The sequence below is a fragment of the Pseudophryne corroboree genome, chromosome 10, assembly GCF_028390025.1.
Source record: "Pseudophryne corroboree isolate aPseCor3 chromosome 10, aPseCor3.hap2, whole genome shotgun sequence".
In the NCBI taxonomy this organism is placed as follows: Eukaryota; Metazoa; Chordata; class Amphibia; order Anura; family Myobatrachidae; genus Pseudophryne; species Pseudophryne corroboree.
The window spans coordinates 220,596,536-220,620,249 of record NC_086453.1 but is presented as its reverse complement, the minus strand read 5'-3'; the positions used below and the strand labels follow the sequence as shown (position 1 = coordinate 220,620,249).

Below are 23,714 nucleotides of genomic sequence, written 5' to 3'. Positions count from 1 at the left end.
GGGTAGCGCAATGACAAGCCGCTCAGCCTGTCGGGCCGCGTGTCATTGCACTCTGATGGGGCACAGCGGGCCAGGCAGGATCGGTCCGCGGGCCGCATGTTGCCCACCCCTACACTAGACGATGGAGAAATGCCGGTGATGAATGACTAGATCGCTGAACGAAATAGCGTTCAACGATATAAAGAGGTATTCAATTGAAATCGGAAACTGCCGTCTTGTCGGAATTCTGCAGTTTCCGACTTGTTTAGGTCGGAAGGGGTTTCTGACCTATTCAATGCCAGCTCTGTTTTTCCGACAAGTCGACGATGCACGTGTGTTGTCGGAAACGCAGCTAAATCCGACAGGTTTTAGCCCTGTTTCCGACAATGTTAATCCGACTTTAAAAAAAGTTGGGTTGACATTGTCGGGAGCGCCCAAATCCGCCGCTCATTGAATACTTAGATGCCAGATCCTTTTCGGCGGAAAGGATCCAACATCGATTGAATATACCCCATAGTGCGTACACACTGAATGTTACCGTTCAACGATATCGATCAGTGACGTCACTTCCGGCATTCCCTGACATGCAGCTCAGCCCGACATTGGTGGTCATTCCGAGTTGTTCGCTCTGTAATTTTTTTCACATCGCAGCGATTTTCCGCTTATTGCGCATGCGCAATGTTCGCACTGCGACTGCGCCAAGTAAATTTGCTATGAAGATTGGTATTGTACTCACGGCATTACGAGTTTTTTTCTTCGTTCTGGTGATCGGAATGTGATTGACAGGAAGTGGGTGTTTCTGGGCGGAAACTGGCCGTTTTATGGGAGTGTGTGAAAAAACGCTACCGTTTCTGGGAAAAACGCGGGAGTGGCTGGAGAAACGGAGGAGTGTCTGGGCGAACGCTGGGTGTGTTTGTGACGTCAAACCAGGAACGACAAGCACTGAACTGATCGCACTGGAAGAGTAAGTCTCGAGCTACTCAGAAACTGCAAAGCAATTTCTATTCGCAATTTTGAGAACCTTTCGTTCGCAATTTTGATAAGCTAAGATTCACTCCCAGTAGGCGGCGGCTTAGCGTGTGCAATGCTGCTAAAAGCAGCTTGCGAGCGAACAACTCGAAATGAGGGCCATTGACTGGTTGAGCTGCATGTCAGCTCTATATTGGTGATCGCTGAATGGTGTGTGGGAGTGCGCATTGTTCACCAATATTACTCCCATACACACTGGACGATCTCAGGCTAAAAATAAAAAATAATGACATTTATGTCAATATCGTTTATTTTTTTAGGCAGAAATCTCCTAGTGTCAGTGGCAAACGCAGGATTTGCATGGGTTTTTTTTCCAGAACTGGGTGGAGCCAATTACGGGGGTGGGGACTGAGCTGACCCAGTATATGCTGGGTCCGTAAAACTAGTGTGTGTGTGTGTGTGTGTATATATATATATATATATATACACACATATCTACACATAAATATACCGTATATATATATATATATATATACATACACATATCTACACATAAATATACCATATATATATATATATATATATATATATACACACACACACACATATACATAGCATATTAAACATGCATATATATATATATATATATATATACACATACAGTACACGTATATATATACACATGTATATATATCATATGTGTGTGTTTATATGTATGTATATACACGTGAATATATGTATGCACATGGATATATATGTACTATAATTAAAATAAAGTAAACTTTTATTGCACTTACAAGTGCCACCAGGAAGACAGCAGGCTGCAGAGGATGCCAGACAGCCATTAATAATACTCATGCATCTAAAAAAAAAAAATATATATATATTTTTTTTTAGTGGAGGGGGGTTTCTGGGTGCTCGGAAACCCCCCCTGGGTGCGCCACTGAGTGTGTATCCTCCTTTAGTTTCACTTGCCACTGACTGCAGTACACACCCAGCCCATGGGTGGACCTAAACACAACCTTTCGGCAGAACATTACGCCCCCTCAGCTACTGCCTACAATCTCCCTTAAACCTATTTTCAAAAGTAGGCAAGTATGGGTAACATCATCAAGGTAAGTATGCCCAATGATGAGCAATATCTAGTTCCCCCAAGCAGTGCTGTTTCCCACATGCCCATTCACCATATAGCCTGCAGTAGTGCCCGTCCTCCCGCATTACCTTGCTCCACCTCATTATCATAATATATGCAAAACGCATTCAAATGTATGCGCACAGCTTAGTTTAGCGGGACATCCAACATGGCGGCGAGCGGAGGCAAAGGTAAGAGTGGGGCCAGCATGGATAAAAGCATCACCCTGCCGCCCGACGAGATATTCCGCAATTTGGAGAACGCCAAGCGATTCGCCATAGATATAGGTAAGTGCGGCGGTGTGAGGAGGTGAGTGACGATGAGTCGCTGTGTCCTAGGGACTAGAGGATTCCATCAGGCAGGCAGTTGCAGCAAGTTAGCTGTTCTACACACTAAATTGCTCTGCGCCGCCCGGCATGCTGGGAAGTGTAGTCATTCGCCACTCACACTATGCGGTCACATCAGGCGCCTATAAAAGACTTTGGAACTACATGTCCCAGAAACCACCACGACCGCGGAGATTTCTGGGTTTTGTAGTTGAAATTGACAAGTCGAATATGAAGTACCTAATATGATGTTCCTCTGGAACTACAACTCCCATGATGCCGCAGCAGCTACACTGCAGGGACGTGAAGTAGAAAGTAAACAACCTGCTGAAACAGTTTCCACTACTCTCAATTATGATTGTTTACATAGTAGTGAATGTGTATTGCTCAGTGTACTGCAACACATCCTGAGAGTATTTCACTGGGTACACTGGCATAGAGGCTGTACTAAGTGATGGTGACATTCTAGTAACCTCAGCATCAGGCCACATATGCTGTAGACTAGTACAATAAAAAGCTGTCTGTATATTAGGCTTTTTATGGCTGGTTGTCTGACCTTGTTATAGTCTAGGTATACATTGCTGTCTGGGAGATGCATTAATCATGTGCCTTGTTCGTTTTATTCTGTGCATTATTATCTAAAACTGGATACAACCATGCAAACCTGTATTCACCTATTTACATAACAGCATTGTATTTGTAAAGATGACAGTCCTTGCCATGTGCACCAGGCCTATATAATTTCACCTTGTAAATCCGTTACTGAGCGGGATCAGAGTACCTATAATCTAATGGGGCAGAGTGAGAAGTATGTAGCTGCAGCTAATCTCTAAACCTAGTGCTCTTTATTTAGGCTAGAGGTGCTCACTGAAGTATGTTTGCCATATTTGTTCTGTCTTTTATATCAATGCAATTTGTTGGTAGGTACAGTATAACATGCTGGTAACATTCTTTATGTATGTCTTTAAAGTGTAGTAACATAGCTTCTCTATGAGCCCTTTTATTATACTGTTGCAGTGGCGCACCCAGGGGGGGTTTCCGAGCACCCAGAAACCACCCTCCACTAAAAAAAAAAAATATATATATATATATTTTTTTTTAGCTGCATGAGTATTATTAATGGCTGTCTGGCGTCCTCTGCAGCCTGCTGTCTTCCTGGTGGCACTTGTAAGTGCAATAAAAGTTTACTTTATTTTAATTATAGTACATATATATCCATGTGCATACATATATACACGTGTATATACATACATATAAACACACACACATATGATATATATACATGTGTATATATATATATACACGTGTACTGTATGTGTATGTGTGTGTGTATATATATATATACATGCTTAATATGCTATATGTGTGTGTGTGTATATATATATATATATATATATATATATATATATATATATATATATATATATATATGGTATATTTATGTGTAGATATATATGGTATATTTATGTGTAGATATATATGGTATATTTATGTGTAGATATGTATATATACACACACACACACACACACACACACACACACACACACACACACACACACACACACACACACTAGTTTTACGGACCCAGCATATACTGGGTCAGCTCAGTCCCCACCCCCGTAATTGGCTCTACACAGTTCTGGAAACCCCCCCCATGCAAATCCTGCGTTTGCCACTGTGTTGGCTGTATTGCAACGGTACTAGCTTGTGTTGGCAAAGACTGGAACCTACCAGAGTTCTCCATCTGTCAGCCAGTGATGTTTTAATCTTTTGTTTTTTGTAGGTTAAAAGGAACATTTGTCTAGTTCAGAGAAGGCTCTGCTCAAGTCATGTAGGTTAGAGGGGACAAGAAGTGTAAATATTTCCAGCTTCTACTTAGTAGGGTTTGTTTTTCCTATATTTTCAATATGTAAATTGTTATGGTTAAGTTATATCTTTTCAGGTTCAGCTTTTAATGTATAGAGCTGTAATTCTATGCTACGCTAACTGTTAATTATGTGTATGTATACATGGGATCCGGTCTGAGGATCAACACTGTCTAGGTCGACAGTCACTAGGTCGACAGGGTTGGAAGATCAACAGGGTTTCTAGGTTGACATGTGCTAGGTCAAAAGGTCATACTTAACGATCCACGTGGACTACGATTGGAACGGTAATCTTGCCCGAAGCTCGCGAGCAATGCGAGGGGACACGGTGCACTAATTGGGGTTCCCGGCCACTCTACAAAGAAAACGACACCAATAATAATACAGGTTGAGTATCCCATATCCAAATATTCCGAAATACGGACTTTTTTGCGTGAGGGTGAGATCAGTGATCGCGCTGAGCCCAAAAAAAAGTGGGTCCCAGGGACCCTTCACTTTTAAAAAATTGGGGTCCTACCCGTCCTTTTTTGGGTCCCATCAAAATAAAGGTTATTAATCTTATTACTTATTAAGACACAGACTTGATTTGGACACTTCAAAAGTGTTGCAATAAGGGGGAGGGGATGACGATACTGCTGGGCTGTGTAGCACACATGACACTCTGCCCCAGAGCTGTATCTAGACATTTTAGTGGCCTGTGCCAGAAAGTGAATTGGTGCCTCCCCTTCTGTACTACATCGAAATCAGGGACAGTGCGCGCCGAAGGCGCGCAGCAAAATGTAGGGGCATGTCTTCATGTAAAAGGGACGTGACCGCATAAGAGTACCAATTCACATTACACCACACATTTAGTGTTAGTTATTTGCATTACATCACACAGTAATGCCACTTATACATTGCGCCAGGTAGAGCCCCTTAGACAGTGTGTGTGTGTGTGTGTGTGTGTGTGTGTTACTCATAGACAGTGCGTGCAGACAGTCTTCCCCGTTGCCATCCCCAACGCTGCAGTGGACATTACAGGTCTCGCCACCAGCAGCTCCCGATCTCTGCATCCTGACAGGCTGTATATGGCCTCTATGCTATAGGGATCAGTCACAACAGAGCTGCACATGTCCATAACTCAGGCCAGAATACCACATACATAGATAGTTACCGTTATACGTTCCACACAAACCAGACTTCTGCCAATCTACAAACCCACTAATTAACCTGTGCATGTGGCCCCATCCATGGCACTTCATTACCCATCTTAGCTAAACAAACCCACTGCATAAATAATAAGTTTGCTGAAAGTTTTTACATCACGAATGAGTGAGGAAATCTGAATAATTGTTTATCCCATAAGTAAAAATAGTATAACCACTATCCTGCCATGAACCCTCCAACTTCTCCACAGTGGCCTTAACGTCATAGCTATCCATCTCATACACTGGGCAAACACAGGAGCTGCCCACCTCATACCCGGGGTACACACTCAGCACCTGCCCACCTCATACCCTGGACACACACACAGAAGCTGCTCACCTCATACCCCGGGCACACACACACACACAGCACCTGCCCACCTCATACCCTGGACACACACACAGAAGCTGCCCACCTCATACCCCGGGCACACACACAGCATCTGCCCACCTCATACCCTGGACACACACACACACACACACACACACACACACACACACACGCTGCCCACCTCATACCCCAGACACACACACAGCACCTGCCCACTTCATACCCTGGACACACACACACACAGAAGCTGCCCACCTCATACCCCAGACACACACACACACACACACACACACACACACACACCCCATCTGCCCACCTCATACCCTGGACACACACACACACAGCACCTGCCCACTTCATACCCTGGACACACACACAGAAGCTGCCCACCTCATACCCCAGACACACACACACAGCAGCTGCTCATCTCATAATCCTCCACCTCTTATACCCTGGGCACACATTGACCCTCTCCCCTTACAATCCGGGAACACACGCATGTAACTGGCCCCCTCCACTTACACCCTGGCACAGTGCGAGCACCTCCTCACTGGCAGAGCCCATATGCAGGCACAAATACAGCGGGCAGCAAGTGGTCAGTACACGGCAGCGCAGAGACCGGGATATGGTGTGAGATATACACTGTACACACACCGTCCGGCGCTCAGTTCTGCTGACCGTAGCGGCGGGGACACTGACCTATGTAGAGGCGGGCCGCTCAGTACATGAGTGCGGGAACGATCCGAGGGCGCCGAAGCGAAGGTATCCAACAACAGCAGCGCTCAGTCTGCCGCGTCCATAAGTGACGAATCGGCGCCTCCGTGTTACTCCCCTCCTCCCCCCCCCCCCCACAGTGGAATCGCTCATTTAACAAGATTGTAATTGGCCGCAGTGGAGCACGTCCCCAGGGACCCTCCCATTTTAGAGAAGTGAGTCCCCTGAACTCAAAACCGGGTAAAATACGCGCTACAGCGCGTTTTTGCGATCACTGGAGATAGTGAAACCTTTGTTTTCTGATGGCTCAATGTACACAAACTTTGTTTAATACACACAGTTATTAAAAAAATTGTATTAAATGACCTTCAGGCTGTGTATATAAGGTGTATATGAAACATAAATGAATTGTGCAAATGTACACACACGTTGTTCAATGCACAAACTTACAAAAAATATTGGCTAAAATTACCTTCCGGCTGTGTGTATAAGGTGTATATGTAACATAAATGCACTCTGTGCTTAGATTTAGGTCCCATCACCATGATATCTCATTATGGTATGCAATTATTCCAAACTACGGAAAAATCCGATATCCAAAATACCTCTGGTCCCAAGCATTTTGGATAAGGGATACTCAACCTGTAATAATAATGTCGACCTTTTGACCTTCCAACCCTGTCGACCTTCCAACCCTGTCGACCTAGTGACTGTCGATCTAATGATCCACACATATATATATATATTTCTCTGACGTCCTAGTGGATGCTGGGAACTCCGTAAGGACCATGGGGAATAGCGGCTCCGCAGGAGACTGGGCACAAAAGTAAAGCTTTAGGACTACCTGGTGTGCACTGGCTCCTCCCCCTATGACCCTCCTCCAAGCCTCAGTTAGTTAGTTAGATTTTTGTGCCCGGCCGAGAAGGGTGCACACTAGGGGCTCTCCTGAGCTTCTTAGTGAAAGTTTAGTTTTAGGTTTTTTATTTTCAGTGAGACCTGCTGGCAACAGGCTCACTGCATCGAGGGACTAAGGGGAGAAGAAGCGAACTACCTGCGTGCAGAGTGGATTGGGCTTCTTAGGCTACTGGACACCATTAGCTCCAGAGGGACCGAACACAGGCCCAGCCTCGGAGCTCGGTCCCAGAGCCGCGCCGCCGGCCCCCTTACAGAGCCAGAAGCAAGAAGAGGTCCGGAAAATCGGCGGCAGAAGACATCCTGTCTTCACCAAGGTAGCGCACAGCACTGCAGCTGTGCGCCATTGCTCCTCAGCACACTTCACACTTCGGTCACTGAGGGTGCAGGGCGCTAGGGGGGGGCGCCCTGAGCAGCAATAAAAACACCTTGGCTGGCGAAAATACATCACATATAGCCCCCAGGGCTATATGGATGAATTTTAACCCCTGCCAGATTCCACAGAAAAACGGTAGAAAAGGCAGCCGAGAAGGGGGCGGAGCCTATTTCCTCAGCACACTGGCGCCATTTTCTCTCACAGCTCCGTTGGAGGGAAGCTCCCTGGCTCTCCCCTGCAGTTACTACACTACAGAAAGGGGTTAAAAAAGAGAGGGGGGCACTAATTAGGCGCAGTATAACAATACAGCAGCTATAAGGGGAAAAACACTTATATAAGGTTATCCCTGTATATATATATATATATAGCGCTCTGGTGTGTGCTGGCATACTCTCCCTCTGTCTCCCCAAAGGGCTAGTGGGGTCCTGTCCTCTATCAGAGCATTCCCTGTGTGTGTGCTGTGTGTCGGTACGTTGTGTCGACATGTATGAGGAGGAAAATGAGGTGGAGGCGGAGCAATTGCCTGTAACAGAGATGTCACCCCCTAGGGCAGGCATGTCCAAACTGCGGCCCTCCAGCTGTTGAGAAACTACACATCCCAGCATGCCCTGACACAGCTTTAGCATTCTCTGACAGCAAAACTGTGTCAGGGCATGCTGGGATATGTAGTTTCACAACAGCTGGAGGGCCGCAGTTTGGACATGCCTGCCCTAGGGAGTCGACATCTGAGTGGATGAGCTTATGGAAGGAATTATGTGAGTCAGCTCTTTACAAAAGATTGATGACATGAGACAGCCGGCGACTCAGCCTGTGCCTGTCCAGGTGTCTCAAAAGCCATCAGGGGCTCTAAAACGCCCGTTACCGCAGATGGCAGATACAGACGCCGACACGGATACTGACTACAGTGTCGACGATTAAGAGACGAATGTGACTTCCAGTAGGGCCACACGTTACATGATTGAGGCTATGGAAAATGTTTTTACACATTTCTGATAATACCAGTACCACTAAAAAGGGTATTATGTTGGGTGAGAAAAAACTGCCTGTAGTTTTTCCAGCATCTGAGGAATTAAATGAAGTGTGTGATGATGCGTGGGTTTCCCCCGATAACTTTTTAGGAATTAACAGTTTTTATTAGCATCATACCCCTTCCCGCCAGAGGATAGGGCACGTTGGGAAACACCCCCTAGGGTGAATAAAGCGCTCACACGCTTGTCTAAACAGGTGGCACTACCGTCCCCGGATACGGCCGCCCTTAAGGAACCTGCTGACAGAAAGCAGTAAAATATCCTAAAATGTATATACACTCACACGGGTGTGATACTGCGACCAGCAATCGCCTCAGCCTGGATGTGCAGTGCTGGGGTGGCTTGGTCGGATTCCCTGACTGACAATATTGATACCCTAGATAGGGACAGTATATTACTGACTATAGAGCATTTAAAAGATGCATTTCTATATATGCGTGATGCACAGAGGGATATTTGCCGACTGGCATCAAGAGTAAGTGCGCTGTCGAATTTCTGCCAGAAGAGGGTTATGGACAAGACAGTGGTCAGGTGATGCTGATTCCAAAAGGCATATGGAAGTATCGCCTTATAAAAGGGAGGAGTTATTTGGGGTAGGTCTAACAGACCTGGTGGCCACGGCAACGGCTGGAAAATCCACATTTTTACCCCAGGTAGCCTCTCAACATAAGAAGACGCCGTATTATCAGGCGCAGTCCTTTGGGCCCCATAAGGGCAAGCGGGCAAAAGGCTCCTCATTTCTGCCCCGTGGCAGAGGGAGAGGAAAAAGGCTGCAGCAAACAGCCAATTCCCAGGAACAGAAGCCCTCTCCCGTTTTCTGCCAAGTCCTCAGCATGACGCTGGGGCTTTACAAGCGGACTCAGGCACGGTGGGGGCCCGTCTCAAAAATTTTCAGTGTGCAGTGGGCTCACTCACAGGGGACCCCTGGATCCTTCAGGTGGTATCTCAGGGGTACAAATTGGAATTCGAGACATCTCCCCTTCGCCGTTTTCCTAAAGTCTGCTTTACCGACGTCTCCCTCCGACAGGGAGGCGGTATGGGAAGCCATTCACAAGCTGTATTCCCAGCAGGTGATAATCAAGGTACCCCTCCTACAACAGGGAAAGGGGTATTATTCCACGCTGTTTGTGGTACCGAAGCCGGACGGCTCGGTGAGACCTAATTTAAATCTGAAATCCTTGAACACTTACATACAAAGGTTCAAATTCAAGATGGAGTCACTCAGAGCGGTGATGGCAAACCTGGAAGAAGGGGATTATATGGTGTCTCTGGACATCAAGGATGCTTATCTCCATGTCCCAATTTACCCTTCTCACCAAGGGTACCTCAGGTTTGTGGTACAGAACTGTCACTATCAGTTTCAGACGCTGCCGTTTGGTTTGTCCACGGCACCCGGGTCTTTACCAAAGTAATGGCCGAAATGATGATACTCCTTCGAGGAAGGGAGTTTTAATTATCCCTTACTTGGACGATCTCCGGATAAGGGCAAGATCCAGGGAACGGTTGGTAGTCGGGGTAGCACTATCTCAAGTAGTGTTGCGGCAGCACGGTTGGATTCTTAATATTCCAAAATCGCAGCTGATCCCGACGACACGTCTTCTATTCCTAAGGATGATCCTGGACACAGTCCAGAAAAAGGTGTTTCTCCAGGAGGAGAAAGCCAGGGAGTTATCCGAACTAGTCAGAAACCTCCTAAAACCAGGCCAAGTGTCAGTGCAGCAGTGCACAAGGGTCCTGGGAAAAATGGTGGCTTCCTACGAAGCAATTCCATTCGGCAGATTCCACGCAAGAACTTTCCAGTGGGACCTGCTGGAAAAGTGGTCCGGATCGCATCTTCAGATGCATCAGCGGATAACCCTGTCACCAAAGACAAGGGTGTCTCTCCTGTGGTGGTTGCAGAGTGCTCATCTTCTAGAGGGCGCAGATTCGGCATTCAGGACTGGGTCCTGGTGACCACGGAGGCCAGCCTGCGAGGCTGGGGAGCAGTCACACAGGGAAGAAATTTCCAGGGCTTGTGGTCAAGCCTGGAGACATCACTTCACATAAATATCTTGGAGCTAAGGGCCATTTACAATGCCCTAAGCCAAGCAAGACCTCTGCTTCAAGGTCAGCCGGTGCTGATCCAGTCGGACAACATCACGGCAGTCGCCCACGTAGAGAAGCTGCAAGGATTTTTCGTTGGGCGGAAAATCATGTGATAGCATTGTCAGCAGTGTTCATTCCGGGAGTGGACAACTGGGAAACAGACTTCCTCAGCAGAAGTCTTCCACATGATTGTAAACCGTTGGGAAAAACCAAAGGTGGACATGATGGCATCCCGCCTAAACAAAAAATTGGACAGGTATTGCGCCAGGTCAAGGGACCCTCAGGCAATAGCTGTGGACGCTCTGGTAACACCGTGGGTGTACCAGTCAGTGTATGGGTTCCCTCCTCTTCCTCTCTTACCAAAAGTATTGAGAATTATAAGACGGAGGGGAGTAAGAACTATACTCGTGGCTCCGGATTGGCCAAGAAGGACTTGGTACCCGGAACTTCAAGAGATGCTCACGGAGGACCCGTGGCCTCTACCTCTAAGAAGGGACCTGCTCCATCAAGGACCCTATCTATTCCAAGACTTACCGCGGCTGCGTTTGACGGCAGGGCGGTTGAACGCCGGATCCTGAAGGAAAAAGGCATTCCGGATGAAGTCATCCCTACCCTGATCAAAGCCAGGAAGGATGTAACCGCAAAGCATTATCACCGCATTAGGCGAAAATATGTTGCGTGGTGCGAGGCCAGTAAGGCCCCGATGGAGGAATTTCAACTAGGTCGATTCCTGCATTTCCTGCAAACAGGAGTGTCTATGGGCCTAAAATTGGGGTCCATTAAGGTTCAAATTTCGGCCCTGTCAATTTTCTTCCAGAAAGAACTAGCTTCAGTTCCTGAAGTTCAGACGTTTGTAAAAGGGGTACTGCATATACAGCCTCCTTTTGTGCCTCCAGTGGCACCTTGGGTTCTCAATGTAGTTTTGGGGTTCCTAAAGTCACAATGGTTTGAACCACTTGAATCTGTGGAGTTAAAATATCTCACATGGAAAGTGGTCATGCTGTTGGCCCTGGCCTAGGCCAGACGCGTGTCAGAATTGGCGGCTTTATCCTGTAAAAGCCCTTATCTGATCTTCCATTCAGACAGGGCGGAATTGAGGACTCGTCCTCATTTTCTCCCTAAGGTGGTTTCAGCGTTTCATCTGGACCAACCTATTGTGGTACCTGCGGCTACTAGTGACTTGGAGGACTCCAAGTTGTTGGACATAGTCAGGGCCCTGAAAATATATGTTTCCAGGACGGCTGGAGTCAGAAAATCTGACTCGCTGTTTATCCTGTATGCACCCAACAAGCTGGGTGCTCCTGCTTCTAAGCAGACTATTGCTCGTTGGATTTGTAATACAATTCAGCTTGCACATTCTGTGGCAGGCCTGCCACAGCCAAAATCTGTAAAAGCCCATTCCACAAGGAAGGTGGGCTCATCTTGGGCGGCTGCCCGAGGGGTCTCGGCTTTACAACTTTGCCGAGCAGCTATTTGGTCAGGGGCAAATACGTTTGCTAAATTCTACAAATTTGATACCCTGGCTGAGGAGGACCTGGAGTTCTCTCATTCGGTGCTGCAGAGTCATCTGCACTCTCCCGCCCGTTTGGGAGCTTTGGTATAATCCCCATGGTCCTTACGGAGTTCCCAGCATCCACTAGGACGTCAGAGAAAATAAGAATTTACTTACCGATAATTCTATTTCTCGTAGTCCGTAGTGGATGCTGGGCGCCCATCCCAAGTGCGGATTGTCTGCAATACTTGTACATAGTTATTGTTAACTAAATCGTGTTATTGTTGTTGTGAGCCATCTATCCAGAGGCTCCTCTGTTATCATGCTGTTAACTGGGTTCAGATCACAGGTTGTACGGTGTGATTGGTGTGGCTGGTATGAGTCTTACCCGGGATTCATAAATCCTTCCTTATTGTGTACGCTCGTCCGGGCACAGTATCCTAACTGAGGCTTGGAGGAGGGTCATAGGGGGAGGAGCCAGTGCACACCAGGTAGTCCTAAAGCTTTACTTTTGTGCCCAGTCTCCTGCGGAGCCGCTATTCCCCATGGTCCTTACGGAGTTCCCAGCATCCACTACGGACTACGAGAAATAGAATTATCGGTAAGTAAATTTATTTATATATATATATATATATATATATATATATATATATATATATATATATATATATATATATAATTATAAAATCTCCAATTAGTAGGCACTCCAAATCGTCAAACAGCAAACAGTTTATCTGCCGCGGTGCACAGCTCACAGAGACATGTAGAAGGGGCAGACAGCGGCACTCATAACGGACTTATACAAAACACAAGACACTCTGGCCCAGCAGCAACGTTTCAGATTTTACTCTGTCCTCAGGCTACAGGTTTCAGCAAAGGAAAACAAACCGTGAACATACTTTTATACCTTCAAAAAAGACAGTGTATCCGTTTCTTGACGGTATAAAGGTATGTTCACTGTTTGCTTTCCTTTGCTGTAGCCTGAGGACGGAGCAAAATCTGAAACGTTGCTGGGTGTCTTGTGTTTTGTATAAGTCCGTTATGAGTGCTGTGTGTGTGTGTGTGTATGTGTATGTATATGTGTATGTACATGTGTGTATGTATATATATATATATATATATATATATATATATATATATATATATATTTTAATATTACAGATGTATCATCTTACATCCTTGCTGCAGTCACGCTAAACAGTCCTTTTAAGTCGCGCTATGACATGGTAGGACTCTGTAGCTCCAAGCGTCTTTTTTGTGTTTTTTTTTTTTTTCCAGTGAAAATGCGTCTTACTTGCAAAGTAATGCAATAGGACGTGCAAGCAGATCCTGCTGCTTAAAACGATATGCGGCATGCCTGTATTCTGTGTGTGCATCTGAAATGCCACGTTACATTGTTGCATAGCATTTTGTATGGAAATACAGTTGCAGTCACACACAGAATATAGACATGCCGCATATCAGTTTGGTCACTAGAAGCTGCTCGTGCGTCCTAGTGCATTAGATTGGAAGCAACCTGTCCCTTTATTGCAGGTGTTGTTAGTGCTCCTCGTACAGAACAGATGAACTCTGCCACAGAGCTCAGTTGGAAGAGCAGCGGTTCCCCCGAATTTTAACAACCAGCACAGGGCTCTTGGACCAATCCTGGTTCCAAAAATACAGGGGGAAAAAAGACGTGGGGGTCGCCTGTATTTTTGAAACCAGCACCAGGCTCCACTAGTCAAGGAGATAATGCCACAGCCGGGGGATACGTTTATATAGGTCCCTGCAGCCGTGGCATTAAATCCTCAGCTAGTCACCCCTGCCCGGAGTTCCCTGGGGGAGTGGGGACCCCCACAATAAAGGGGTACCCCCCCCTAGCACCTAAGGGACAGGGATGAAGACCGGGCCTATGGCCGCCACCCCTGGGCTGTGGGTGGTGAATTCATAGCTCACTGATCTGTACATGCTTCTGTCAAACTCTCACAATGTAATGAAATAAGACATTACATTATGTGAGTTTTCATCGAACAATATAATAGAACTTAAAAACTTGCAGGCTATTTTGTTGGGTGAGTTTGGGGACAAATTTGTATCTTCTTATGTGCGAGAAGGTGCAGGTTTGTCCCGCAAAAAACCATATCACATAAAACAGACGAGCAGCAAGTTACATTTCAAGACCTAAAATTGAGACATTTCGACAGTTTAACATATCTACTCAGGAGAAAAGCTGTTATACAGTCCTTTTTATGTGCGAAAAACAGCCCTAAAGCGTCTTATTTGATGGCAATCTTGCAAAGATTGGGTAGTTTGGATGACTAAAATCCTCCAAAATGGCCATAGATTTCTTAAGGATCCTCTTTTCATATATACTGTATCATAGATACCTGGCAACCTTACACCGATTACTCTACCCACTGTCCTAACCACCCGATCCAGATCCTTTCATTCTGCAACATTACAGTTTCCGTGCCATATGGCAATCCCGTAGGTCTGTACACTCTCCACAACACTACGATAAAAAACGAGTTTTATGGTAAGAACTTACCTTTGTTAAAACTCTTTCTGCGAGGTACACTGGGCTCCACAAGGAATGGACAATGGGGTGTAGAGTAGGATCTTGATCCGAGGCACCAACAGGCTCAAAGCTTTGACTGTTCCCAGAATGCATAGCGCCGCCTCCTATATCACCCGCCTCCCTGCACAGGATCTCAGTTTTTAGTTAACCAGTCCAATGCAGTAGCAGGAAAAGAGACGACAACGGTTAGTAGCCACAACACCGCATTCTCACGACAGGAGACGTGTCAGCGGCTAATGCCATACCAACCCAAAGAAGCTAAGTGCGTCAGGGTGGGCACCTTGTGGAGCCCAGTGTACCTCGCAGAAAGAGTTTTAACAAGGGTAAGTTCTTACCATAAAACTCGTTTTCTGCTGTGGGGTACACTGGGCTCCACAAGGAATGGACAATGGGGATGTCCTAAAGCAGTTCCTTATGGGAGGGGATGCACTGTAGCGGGCACAAGAACCCGGCGTCCAAAGGAAGCATCCTGGGAAGCGGCAGTATCGAAGGCATAGAACCTTATGAACGTGTTCACAGAGGACCATGTAGCCGCCTTGCACAATTGTTCAAGGGTCGCACCACGTTGGGCCACCGAAGAAGGTCCAACAGACCGAGTAGAATGGGCCTTAATGTGATCAGGAGCAGAGAGACCAGCCTTCACATAAGCATGTGCAATCACCATTCTAATCCATCTGGCCAAAGTTTGCTTGTGAGCAGGCCAGCCACGTTTGTGAAATCCAAACAGTACAAAGAGAGAATTAGGTTTCCTAATAGGAGCAGTTCTCTTCACATAGATACCCGTACCACATCCAAAGACTGCTCTTTGGGAGACAGATCAGGAGAAACAAGTGCCGGAACTACAATCTCCTGATTAAGGTGGAACGAAGAAACCACCTTAGGTAGATAGCTGGGACGAGTCCTAAGAACCGCCCGGTCACAATGAAATATCAGATATGGGGAACTACAGGACAAGGCACCCAAATCCTACACTCTTCTAGCTGAAGCAATAGCCAGCAGAAACACCACCTTAAGGGAAAGCCACTTAAGGTCAGCTGAAGCAAGAGGTTCAAACAGAGACTCTTGTAACGCCTCCAAAACCACGACAAGTCCCAAGGATCCACAGGCGGGACATAGGGAGGTTGGATACGCAACACGCCCTGAGTAAAGGTATGCATATCAGGTAAGGTCGCAATTTTTCTCTGAAACCACACCGACAAGGCAGATATTTGAACCTTGAGGGAGGCCAGACGCAGGTCTAAGTCCAGGCCCTGCTGAAGAAAAGCCAACAACTTGGCTATACTAAACTTGGAAGCGTCATAATCGTTAGATGCGCACCAAACAAAGTAAGAATGCCAGACCCTATAGTAAATCCGAGCCAAAGCCGGTTTCCGGGCCCGCAACATAGTTTGAATGACCGCCTCAGAAAACACTTTAGCCCTTAAGACGGAAGCTTCAAGAGCCACGCCGTCAAAGACAGCCGGGCTAGGTCCTGGTAGACACAGGGGCCCTGAACGAGGAGGTCTGGGCGTTGTGGAAGTAGAATTGGACGCTCTGACGATAGGCCTTGCAGGTCTGAGAACCAGTGCCGTCTGGGCCACGCTGGAGCTATGAGAAGCAGAATTCCTTTTCTCTAACGTCCTAAGTGGATGCTGGGGACTCCGTCAGGACCATGGGGAATAGCGGCTCCGCAGGAGACAGGGCACAAAAGTAAAAGCTTTAGGATCAGGTGGTGTGCACTGGCTCCTCCCCCTATGACCCTCCTCCAAGCCTCAGTTAAGATTTTGTGCCCGGCCGAGAAGGGTGCAATCTAGGTGGCTCTCCTAAAGAGCTGCTTAGAGTAAAAGTTTTGTTAGGTTTTTTATTTTCAGTGAGTCCTGCTGGCAACAGGCTCACTGCTACGAGGGACTTAGGGGAGAGAAGTGAACTCACCTGCGTGCAGGATGGATTGGCTTCTTAGGCTACTGGACACCATTAGCTCCAGAGGGAGTCGGAACACAGGTCTCACCCTGGGGTTCGTCCCGGAGCCGCGCCGCCGACCCCCTTGCAGATGCCGAAAAGTGAAGAGGTCCAGAAACCGGCGGCAGAAGACTCTTCAGTCTTCATAAGGTAGCGCACAGCACTGCAGCTGTGCGCCATTGTTGTCAGCACACTTCATAGCAGCGGTCACTGAGGGTGCAGGGCGCTGGGGGGGGGCGCCCTGGGCAGCAATGATAGTACCTTATTCTGGCTAAAAATACATCACATATAGCCCCTGGGGGCTATATGGACGTATTTAACCCCTGCCAGGTCTCAGAAAAACGGGAGAAGAAGCCCACCGAAAAGGGGGCGGGGCCTATTCTCCTCAGCACACAGCGCCATTTTCCCTCACAGAAATGCTGGTGGGAAGGCTCCCAGGCTCTCCCCTGCACTGCACTACAGAAACAGGGTTAAAACAGAGAGGGGGGGGCACTTATTTGGCGATATGTATATATATATATATTAAAATGCTATAAGGGAAAAACACTTATATAAAGGTTGTCCCTGTATAATTATAGCGTTTTTGGTGTGTGCTGGCAAACTCTCCCTCTGTCTCCCCAAAGGGCTAGTGGGGTCCTGTCCTCTATCAGAGCATTCCCTGTGTGTGTGCTGTGTGTCGGTACGTGTGTGTCGACATGTATGAGGACGATGTTGGTGAGGAGGCGGAGCAATTGCCTGAAATGGTGATGTCACTCTCTAGGGAGTCGACACCGGAATGGATGGCTTATTTAAGGAATTACGTGATAATGTCAACACGCTGCAAGGTCGGTTGACGACATGAGACGGCCGGCAAACAAATTAGTACCTGTCCAGGCGTCTCAAACACCGTCAGGGGCTGTAAAACGCTCATTTACCTCAGTCGGTCGACACAGACACTGACACTGACTCCAGTGTCGACGGTGAAGAAACAAACGTATTTTCCTTTAGGGCCACACGTTACATGTTAAGGGCAATGAAGGAGGTGTTACATATTTCTGATACTACAAGTACCACAAAGAAGGGTATTATGTGGGGTGTGAAAAAACTACCTGTAGTTTTTCCTGAATCAGATAAATTAAATGAAGTGTGTGATGATGAGTGGGTTTCCCCCGATAGAAAATTATTGGCGGTATACCCTTTCCCGCCAGAAACACCCTTTAGGGTGGATAAGGCGCTCACACGCTTATCAAAACAAGTGGCGGTACCGTCTCCAGATAGGGCCGCCCTCAAGGAGCCAGCTGAGAGGCTGGAAAATATCCTAAAAAGGTATATACACACATACTGGTGTTATACTGCGACCAGCGATCGCCTCAACCTGGATGTGCAGCGCTGGGGTGGCTTGGTCGGATTCCCTGACTGAAAATATTGATACCCTTGACAGGGACAGTATTTTATTGACTATAGAGCATTTAAAGGATGCATTTCTATATATGCGAGATGCACAGAGGGATATTTGCACTCTGGCATCAAGAGTAAGTGCGATGTCCATATCTGCCAGAAGATGTTTATGGACACGACAGTGGTCAGGTGATGCAGATTCCAAACGGCACATGGAAGTATTGCCGTATAAAGGGGAGGAGTTATTTGGGGTCGGTCCATCGGACCTGGTGGCCACGGCAACAGCTGGAAAATCCACCTTTTTTACCCCAAGTCACATCTCAGCAGAAAAAGACACCGTCTTTTCAGCCTCAGTCCTTTCGTCCCCATAAGGGCAAGCGGGCAAAAGGCCAGTCGTATCTGCCCAGGGATAGAGGAAAGGGAAGAAGACTGCAGCAGGCAGCCCATTCCCAGGAACAGAGCCCTCCACCGCTTCTACTAAGTCCTCAGCATGACGCTGGGGCCGTACAAGCGGACTCAGGTGCGGTGGGGGGTCGTCTCAAGAGTTTCAGCGCGTAGTGGGCTCACTCGCAAGTGGACCCCTGGATCCTACAAGTAGTATCCCAGGGGTACAGATTGGAAATTCGAGACGTCTCCCCCTCGCAGGCTCCTGATGTCTGTTTTACCAACGTCTTCCTCCGACAGGGAGGCAGTATTGGAAACAATTCACAAGCTGTATTCCCAGCAGGTGATAATCAAAGTACCCCTCCTACAACAAGGAAAGGGGTATTATTCCACACTATATTGTGGTAATGAAGCCGGACGGCTCGGTGAGACCTATTCTAAATGGATAATCTTTGAACACTTACATACAAAGGTTCAAATCAAGATGGAGTCACTCAGAGCAGTGATAGCGAACCAATAGGGTGTCCCTGGACATCAAGGTTGCTTACCTCCATGTCCCAAATTGCCCTTCTCACCAAGGGTACCTCAGGTTCGTGGTACGGAACTGTCACTATCAGTTTCAGACGCTGCCGTTTGGATTGTCCACGGCACCCCGGGTCTTTACCAAAGTAATGGCCGAAATGATGATTCTTCTTCAAAGAAAAGGCGTCTTAATTATCCCTTACTTGGACGATCTCCTGATAAGGGCAGGGTCCAGAGAACAGTTGGAAGTCGGAGTAGCACTATCTCAAGTAGTTCTACGACAGCACGGGTGGATTTTAAATATCCAAAATCGCAGCCGTTTCCGACGACACGTATGCTGTTCCTAGGGATGGTTCTGGACACAGTCCAGAAAAAGGTGTTTCTCCCGGAGGAGAAAGCCAGGGAGTTATCCGAGCTAGTCAGGAACCTCCTAAAACCAGGAAAAGTGTCAGTGCATCATTGCACAAGAGTCCTGGGAAAAATGGTGGCTTATTACGAAGCGATTCCATTCGGCAGATTCCACGCAAGAACTTTTCAGTGGGATCTGCTGGACAAATGGTCCGGATCGCATCTTCAGATGCATCAGCGGATAACCCTATCTCCAAGGACAAGGGTGTCTCTCCTGTGGTGGTTACAGAGTGCTCATCTTCTAGAGGGCCGCAGATTCGGCATTCAGGATTGGATGCTGGTGACCACGGAGGCCAGCCTGAGAGGCTGGGGAGCAGTCACACAAGGAAAAAATTTCCAGGGAGTGTGATCAAGTCTGGAGACTTTTCTCCACATAAATATACTGGAGCTAAGGGCAATTTACAATGCTCTAAGCTTAGCAAGACCTCTGCTTCAAGGTCAGCCGGTATTGATCCAGTGGGACAACAACACGGCAGTCGCCCACGTAAACAGACAGGGCGGCACAAGAAGCAGGAGGGCAATGGCAGAAACTGCAAGGATTTTTCGCTGGGCGGAAAATCATGTGATAGCACTGTCAGCAGTGTTCATTCCGGGAGTGGACAACTGGGAAGCAGACTTCCTCAGCACAACCTCCACCCGGGAGAGTGGGGACTTCATCGGGAAGTCTTCCACATGATTGTGAACCGTTGGGAAAGACCAAAGGTGGACATGATGGCGTCCCGCCTGAACAAAAAACTGGACAAGTATTGCGCCAGGTCAAAAGACCCTCAGGCAATAGCTGTGGACGTTCTGGTAACACCGTGGGTGTACCAGTCGGTGTATGTCTTACCTCCTCTGCTTCTCATACCCAAGGTATTGAGAATTATAAGACGTAGAGGAGTAAGAACTATACTCGTGGCTCCGGATTGGCCAAGAAGGACTTGGTACCCGGAACTTCAAGAGATGCTCACAGAGGACTCATGGCCTCTGCCGCTAAGAAGGGACTTGTTTCAGCAAGTACCATGTCTGTTCCAAGACTTACCGCGGCTGCGTTTGACGGCATGGCGGTTGAACGCCGGATCCTAAGGGAAAAAGGCATTCCGGAAGAGGTCATTCCTACCCTGGTCAAAGCCAGGAAGGAGGTGACCGCACAACATTATCACCACATGTGGCGAAAATATGTTGCGTGGTGTGAGGCCAGGAAGGCCCCACGAAGAGATTTCAACTCGGTCGTTTCCTGCATTCCTGCAAACAGGAGTGTCTATGGGCCTCAAATTGGGGTCCATTAAGGTTCCAATTTCGGCCCTGTCGATTTTCTTCCAAAAAAGAATTGGCTTCAGTTCCTGAAGTCCAGAAGTTTGTCAAGGGAGTGCTGCATATACAACCCCCTTTTGTGCCTCCAGTGGCACTGTGGGATCTCAACGTAGTTCTGGGATTCCTCAAATCACATTGGTTTAAACCGCTCAAATCTGTGGATTTGAAATATTTCACAGGGAAAGTGACCATGCGGTTGGCCCTGGCCTCGGCCAGGCGAGTGTCAGAATTGGCGGCGTTTGTCTCACAAAAGCCCATATCTGATTGTCCATTCGGACAGGGCAGAGCTGCGGACTCGTCCCCAGTTTCTCCCTAAGGTGGTGTCAGTGTTTTACCTGAACCAGCTTATTGTGGTACCTGCGGCTACTAGGGACTTGGAGGACTCCAAGTTGCTAGATGTTGTCAGGGCCCTGAAAATATAGTTTCCAGGACGACTGGAGTCAGGAAAACTGACTTGCTGTTATCCTGTATGCACCCAACAAACTGGGTGCTCTTGCTTCTAAGCAGACGATTGCTAGTTGGATGTGTAGTACAATTCAGCTTGCACATTCTGTGGCAGGCCTGCCACAGCCAAAATATGTAAATGCCCATTTCACAAGGAAGGTGGGCTCATCTTGGGCGGCTGCCCGAGGGCTCTCGGCTTTACAACTTTGCCGAGCTGATACTTGGTCAGGGGCACACCCTGACTGAGGAGGACCTGGAGTTCTCTCATTCGGTGCTGCAGAGTCATCCGCACTCTCCCGCCCGTTTGGGAGCTTTGGTATAATCCCCATGGTCCTGACGGAGTCCCCAGCATCCACTTAGGACGTTAGAGAAAATAAGAATTTACTTACCGATAATTCTATTTCTCGTAGTCCGTAGTGGATGCTGGGCGCCCATCCCAAGTACGGATTGTCTGCAATACTTGTACATAGTTATTGTTACAAAAATCGGGTTATTATTGTTGTGAGCCATCTTTTCAGAGGCTCCGCTGTTATCATGCTGTTACCTGGGTTCAGATCACAGGTTGTACAGTGTGATTGGTGTGGCTGGTATGAGTCTTACCCGGGATTCAAAATCCTTCCTTATTGTGTACGCTCGTCCGGGCACAGTATCCTAACTGAGGCTTGGAGGAGGGTCATAGGGGGAGGAGCCAGTGCACACCACCTGATCCTAAAGCTTTTACTTTTGTGCCCTGTCTCCTGCGGAGCCGCTATTCCCCATGGTCCTGACGGAGTCCCCAGCATCCACTACGGACTACGAGAAATAGAATTATCGGTAAGTAAATTCTTATTTTTCTTGCTTGAACTTCCGAATTACCCTGGGCAGGAGTGACACCGGAGGGAACACGTACGGCAGCCGAAACCTCCACGGTACCGCCAGCGCATCCACGAATGCTGCTTGAGGATCCCTTGTCCTTGCTCCGAAGACCGGAACCTTGTGATTGTGTCGAGACGCCATCAGATCTACGTCTGGAAGGCCCCACCTTTCCACAAGGAGTTAAAACACTTCTGGATGGAGGCCCCACTCGCCTGCATGCATGTCCTGACGACTGAGAAAGTCCGCTTCCCAATTCAGGACTCCCGGAATGAATATTACTGATATGCCGGTAGATGGCGTTCTGCCCACTGTAGAATCCGTGAGACTTCCTTCATTGCTAGGCGGCTTCGAGTGCTGCCTTGATGATTTATGTAAGCCACTGTGGTGGCGTTGTCCGACTGTACTTGAACAGGACGGTTCTGAATTAAATGCTGGGCTAGGTTCAAGGCGTTGAAGACCACCCGCAACTCCAGAATATTGATCGAGAGGAGGGACTCCTCCTTGGTCCACCGCCCCTGAAGGGAGTGTTGCTCCAGCACCGCGCCCCAACCTCTTAGACTGGCATCTGTCGTCAACAGGACCCAGTCGGATATCCAGAACGGACGGCCCCTGCACAGTTGTTGGTCCCGGAGCCACCAGAGCAGCGACAGACGGACCTCCGGAGTCGATGAGATCTTTTGAGGCCTGATCCGGTGAGGCAGGCCTTCCCATTTGGCTAGAATCAGCCTCTGGAGAGGGCGAGAGTGAAATTGAGCGTACTCCACCATGTCGAATGCTGACACCATGAGACCCAGCACCTGCATCGCCGAATGTATCGACACTTGCGGACGAGAGAGCAAGCAACGAATCCTGTCCTGAAGTATCAGGACTTTCTCCTGAGACAGAAACAACCGCTGGTTGTGAGTGTCCAATAGTGCTCCCAGATGCACCATGCTCTGAGCAGGGATCAGGAATGACTTCTTCCAGTTGATGAGCCACCCGTGCGCTTTCAGAAACCGGGCCGTCACATCTAGATGACGCAGGAGAAGTTCTGGGGAATTTGCCAGGATTAACAAGTCCAAATACGGCAGTATCCTGACCCCTTGACGGCGGAGTACCACCGTCATCACTGCCATGACTTTTGTAAAGACTCGCGGAGCCGTTGTTAAACCAAAAGGTAAAGCCCGAAACTGGTAATGGCAGTTGCCAATCGCAAATCTCAGGTATTGCTGATGAGACAGTGCTATAGGAATATGCAGGTAAGCATCCTGTATATCCAGGGAGACCATGAAGTCCCCAGGTTCCAAGGCCAGAACTATAGAGCGAAGGGTTTCCATCCGGAACTTGGAAACCTTCACAAACTTGTTCAATGCTTTGAGGTTGAGAATGGGCCGGGAGGACCCATTCGGTTTCGGGACTAGAAACAGCGGAGAATAGTACCGTCGGCCCCTCTGCGCAAGAGGCACCTGTACTACGACTCCTGTATCCAGGAGGGTCTGTACCACTGAATGTAGAGTGTTTGTCTTTGTCTTGTCCAACGGGACATCTGTCTGGCAAAATCGA

The 23,714-nt window shown here is 47.9% G+C and overlaps 1 protein-coding gene across 2 annotated transcripts in view; it reads left to right on the top strand.

Moving 5' to 3' along the window:
- Positions 1 to 2,213: 2,213 nt before the first annotated feature.
- Positions 2,214 to 23,714, top strand: part of PANK4 (pantothenate kinase 4 (inactive)) — a 243,774-nt gene continuing 222,273 nt past the window's right edge. For both annotated transcript variants that reach the window (XM_063943091.1, XM_063943090.1), the window contains exon 1: positions 2,214 to 2,367. In XM_063943091.1, coding sequence (XP_063799161.1) covers positions 2,250 to 2,367 — 118 coding nt within the window. In that variant the 5' untranslated portion in view covers positions 2,214 to 2,249. The remainder of the gene's footprint in view (positions 2,368 to 23,714) is intronic.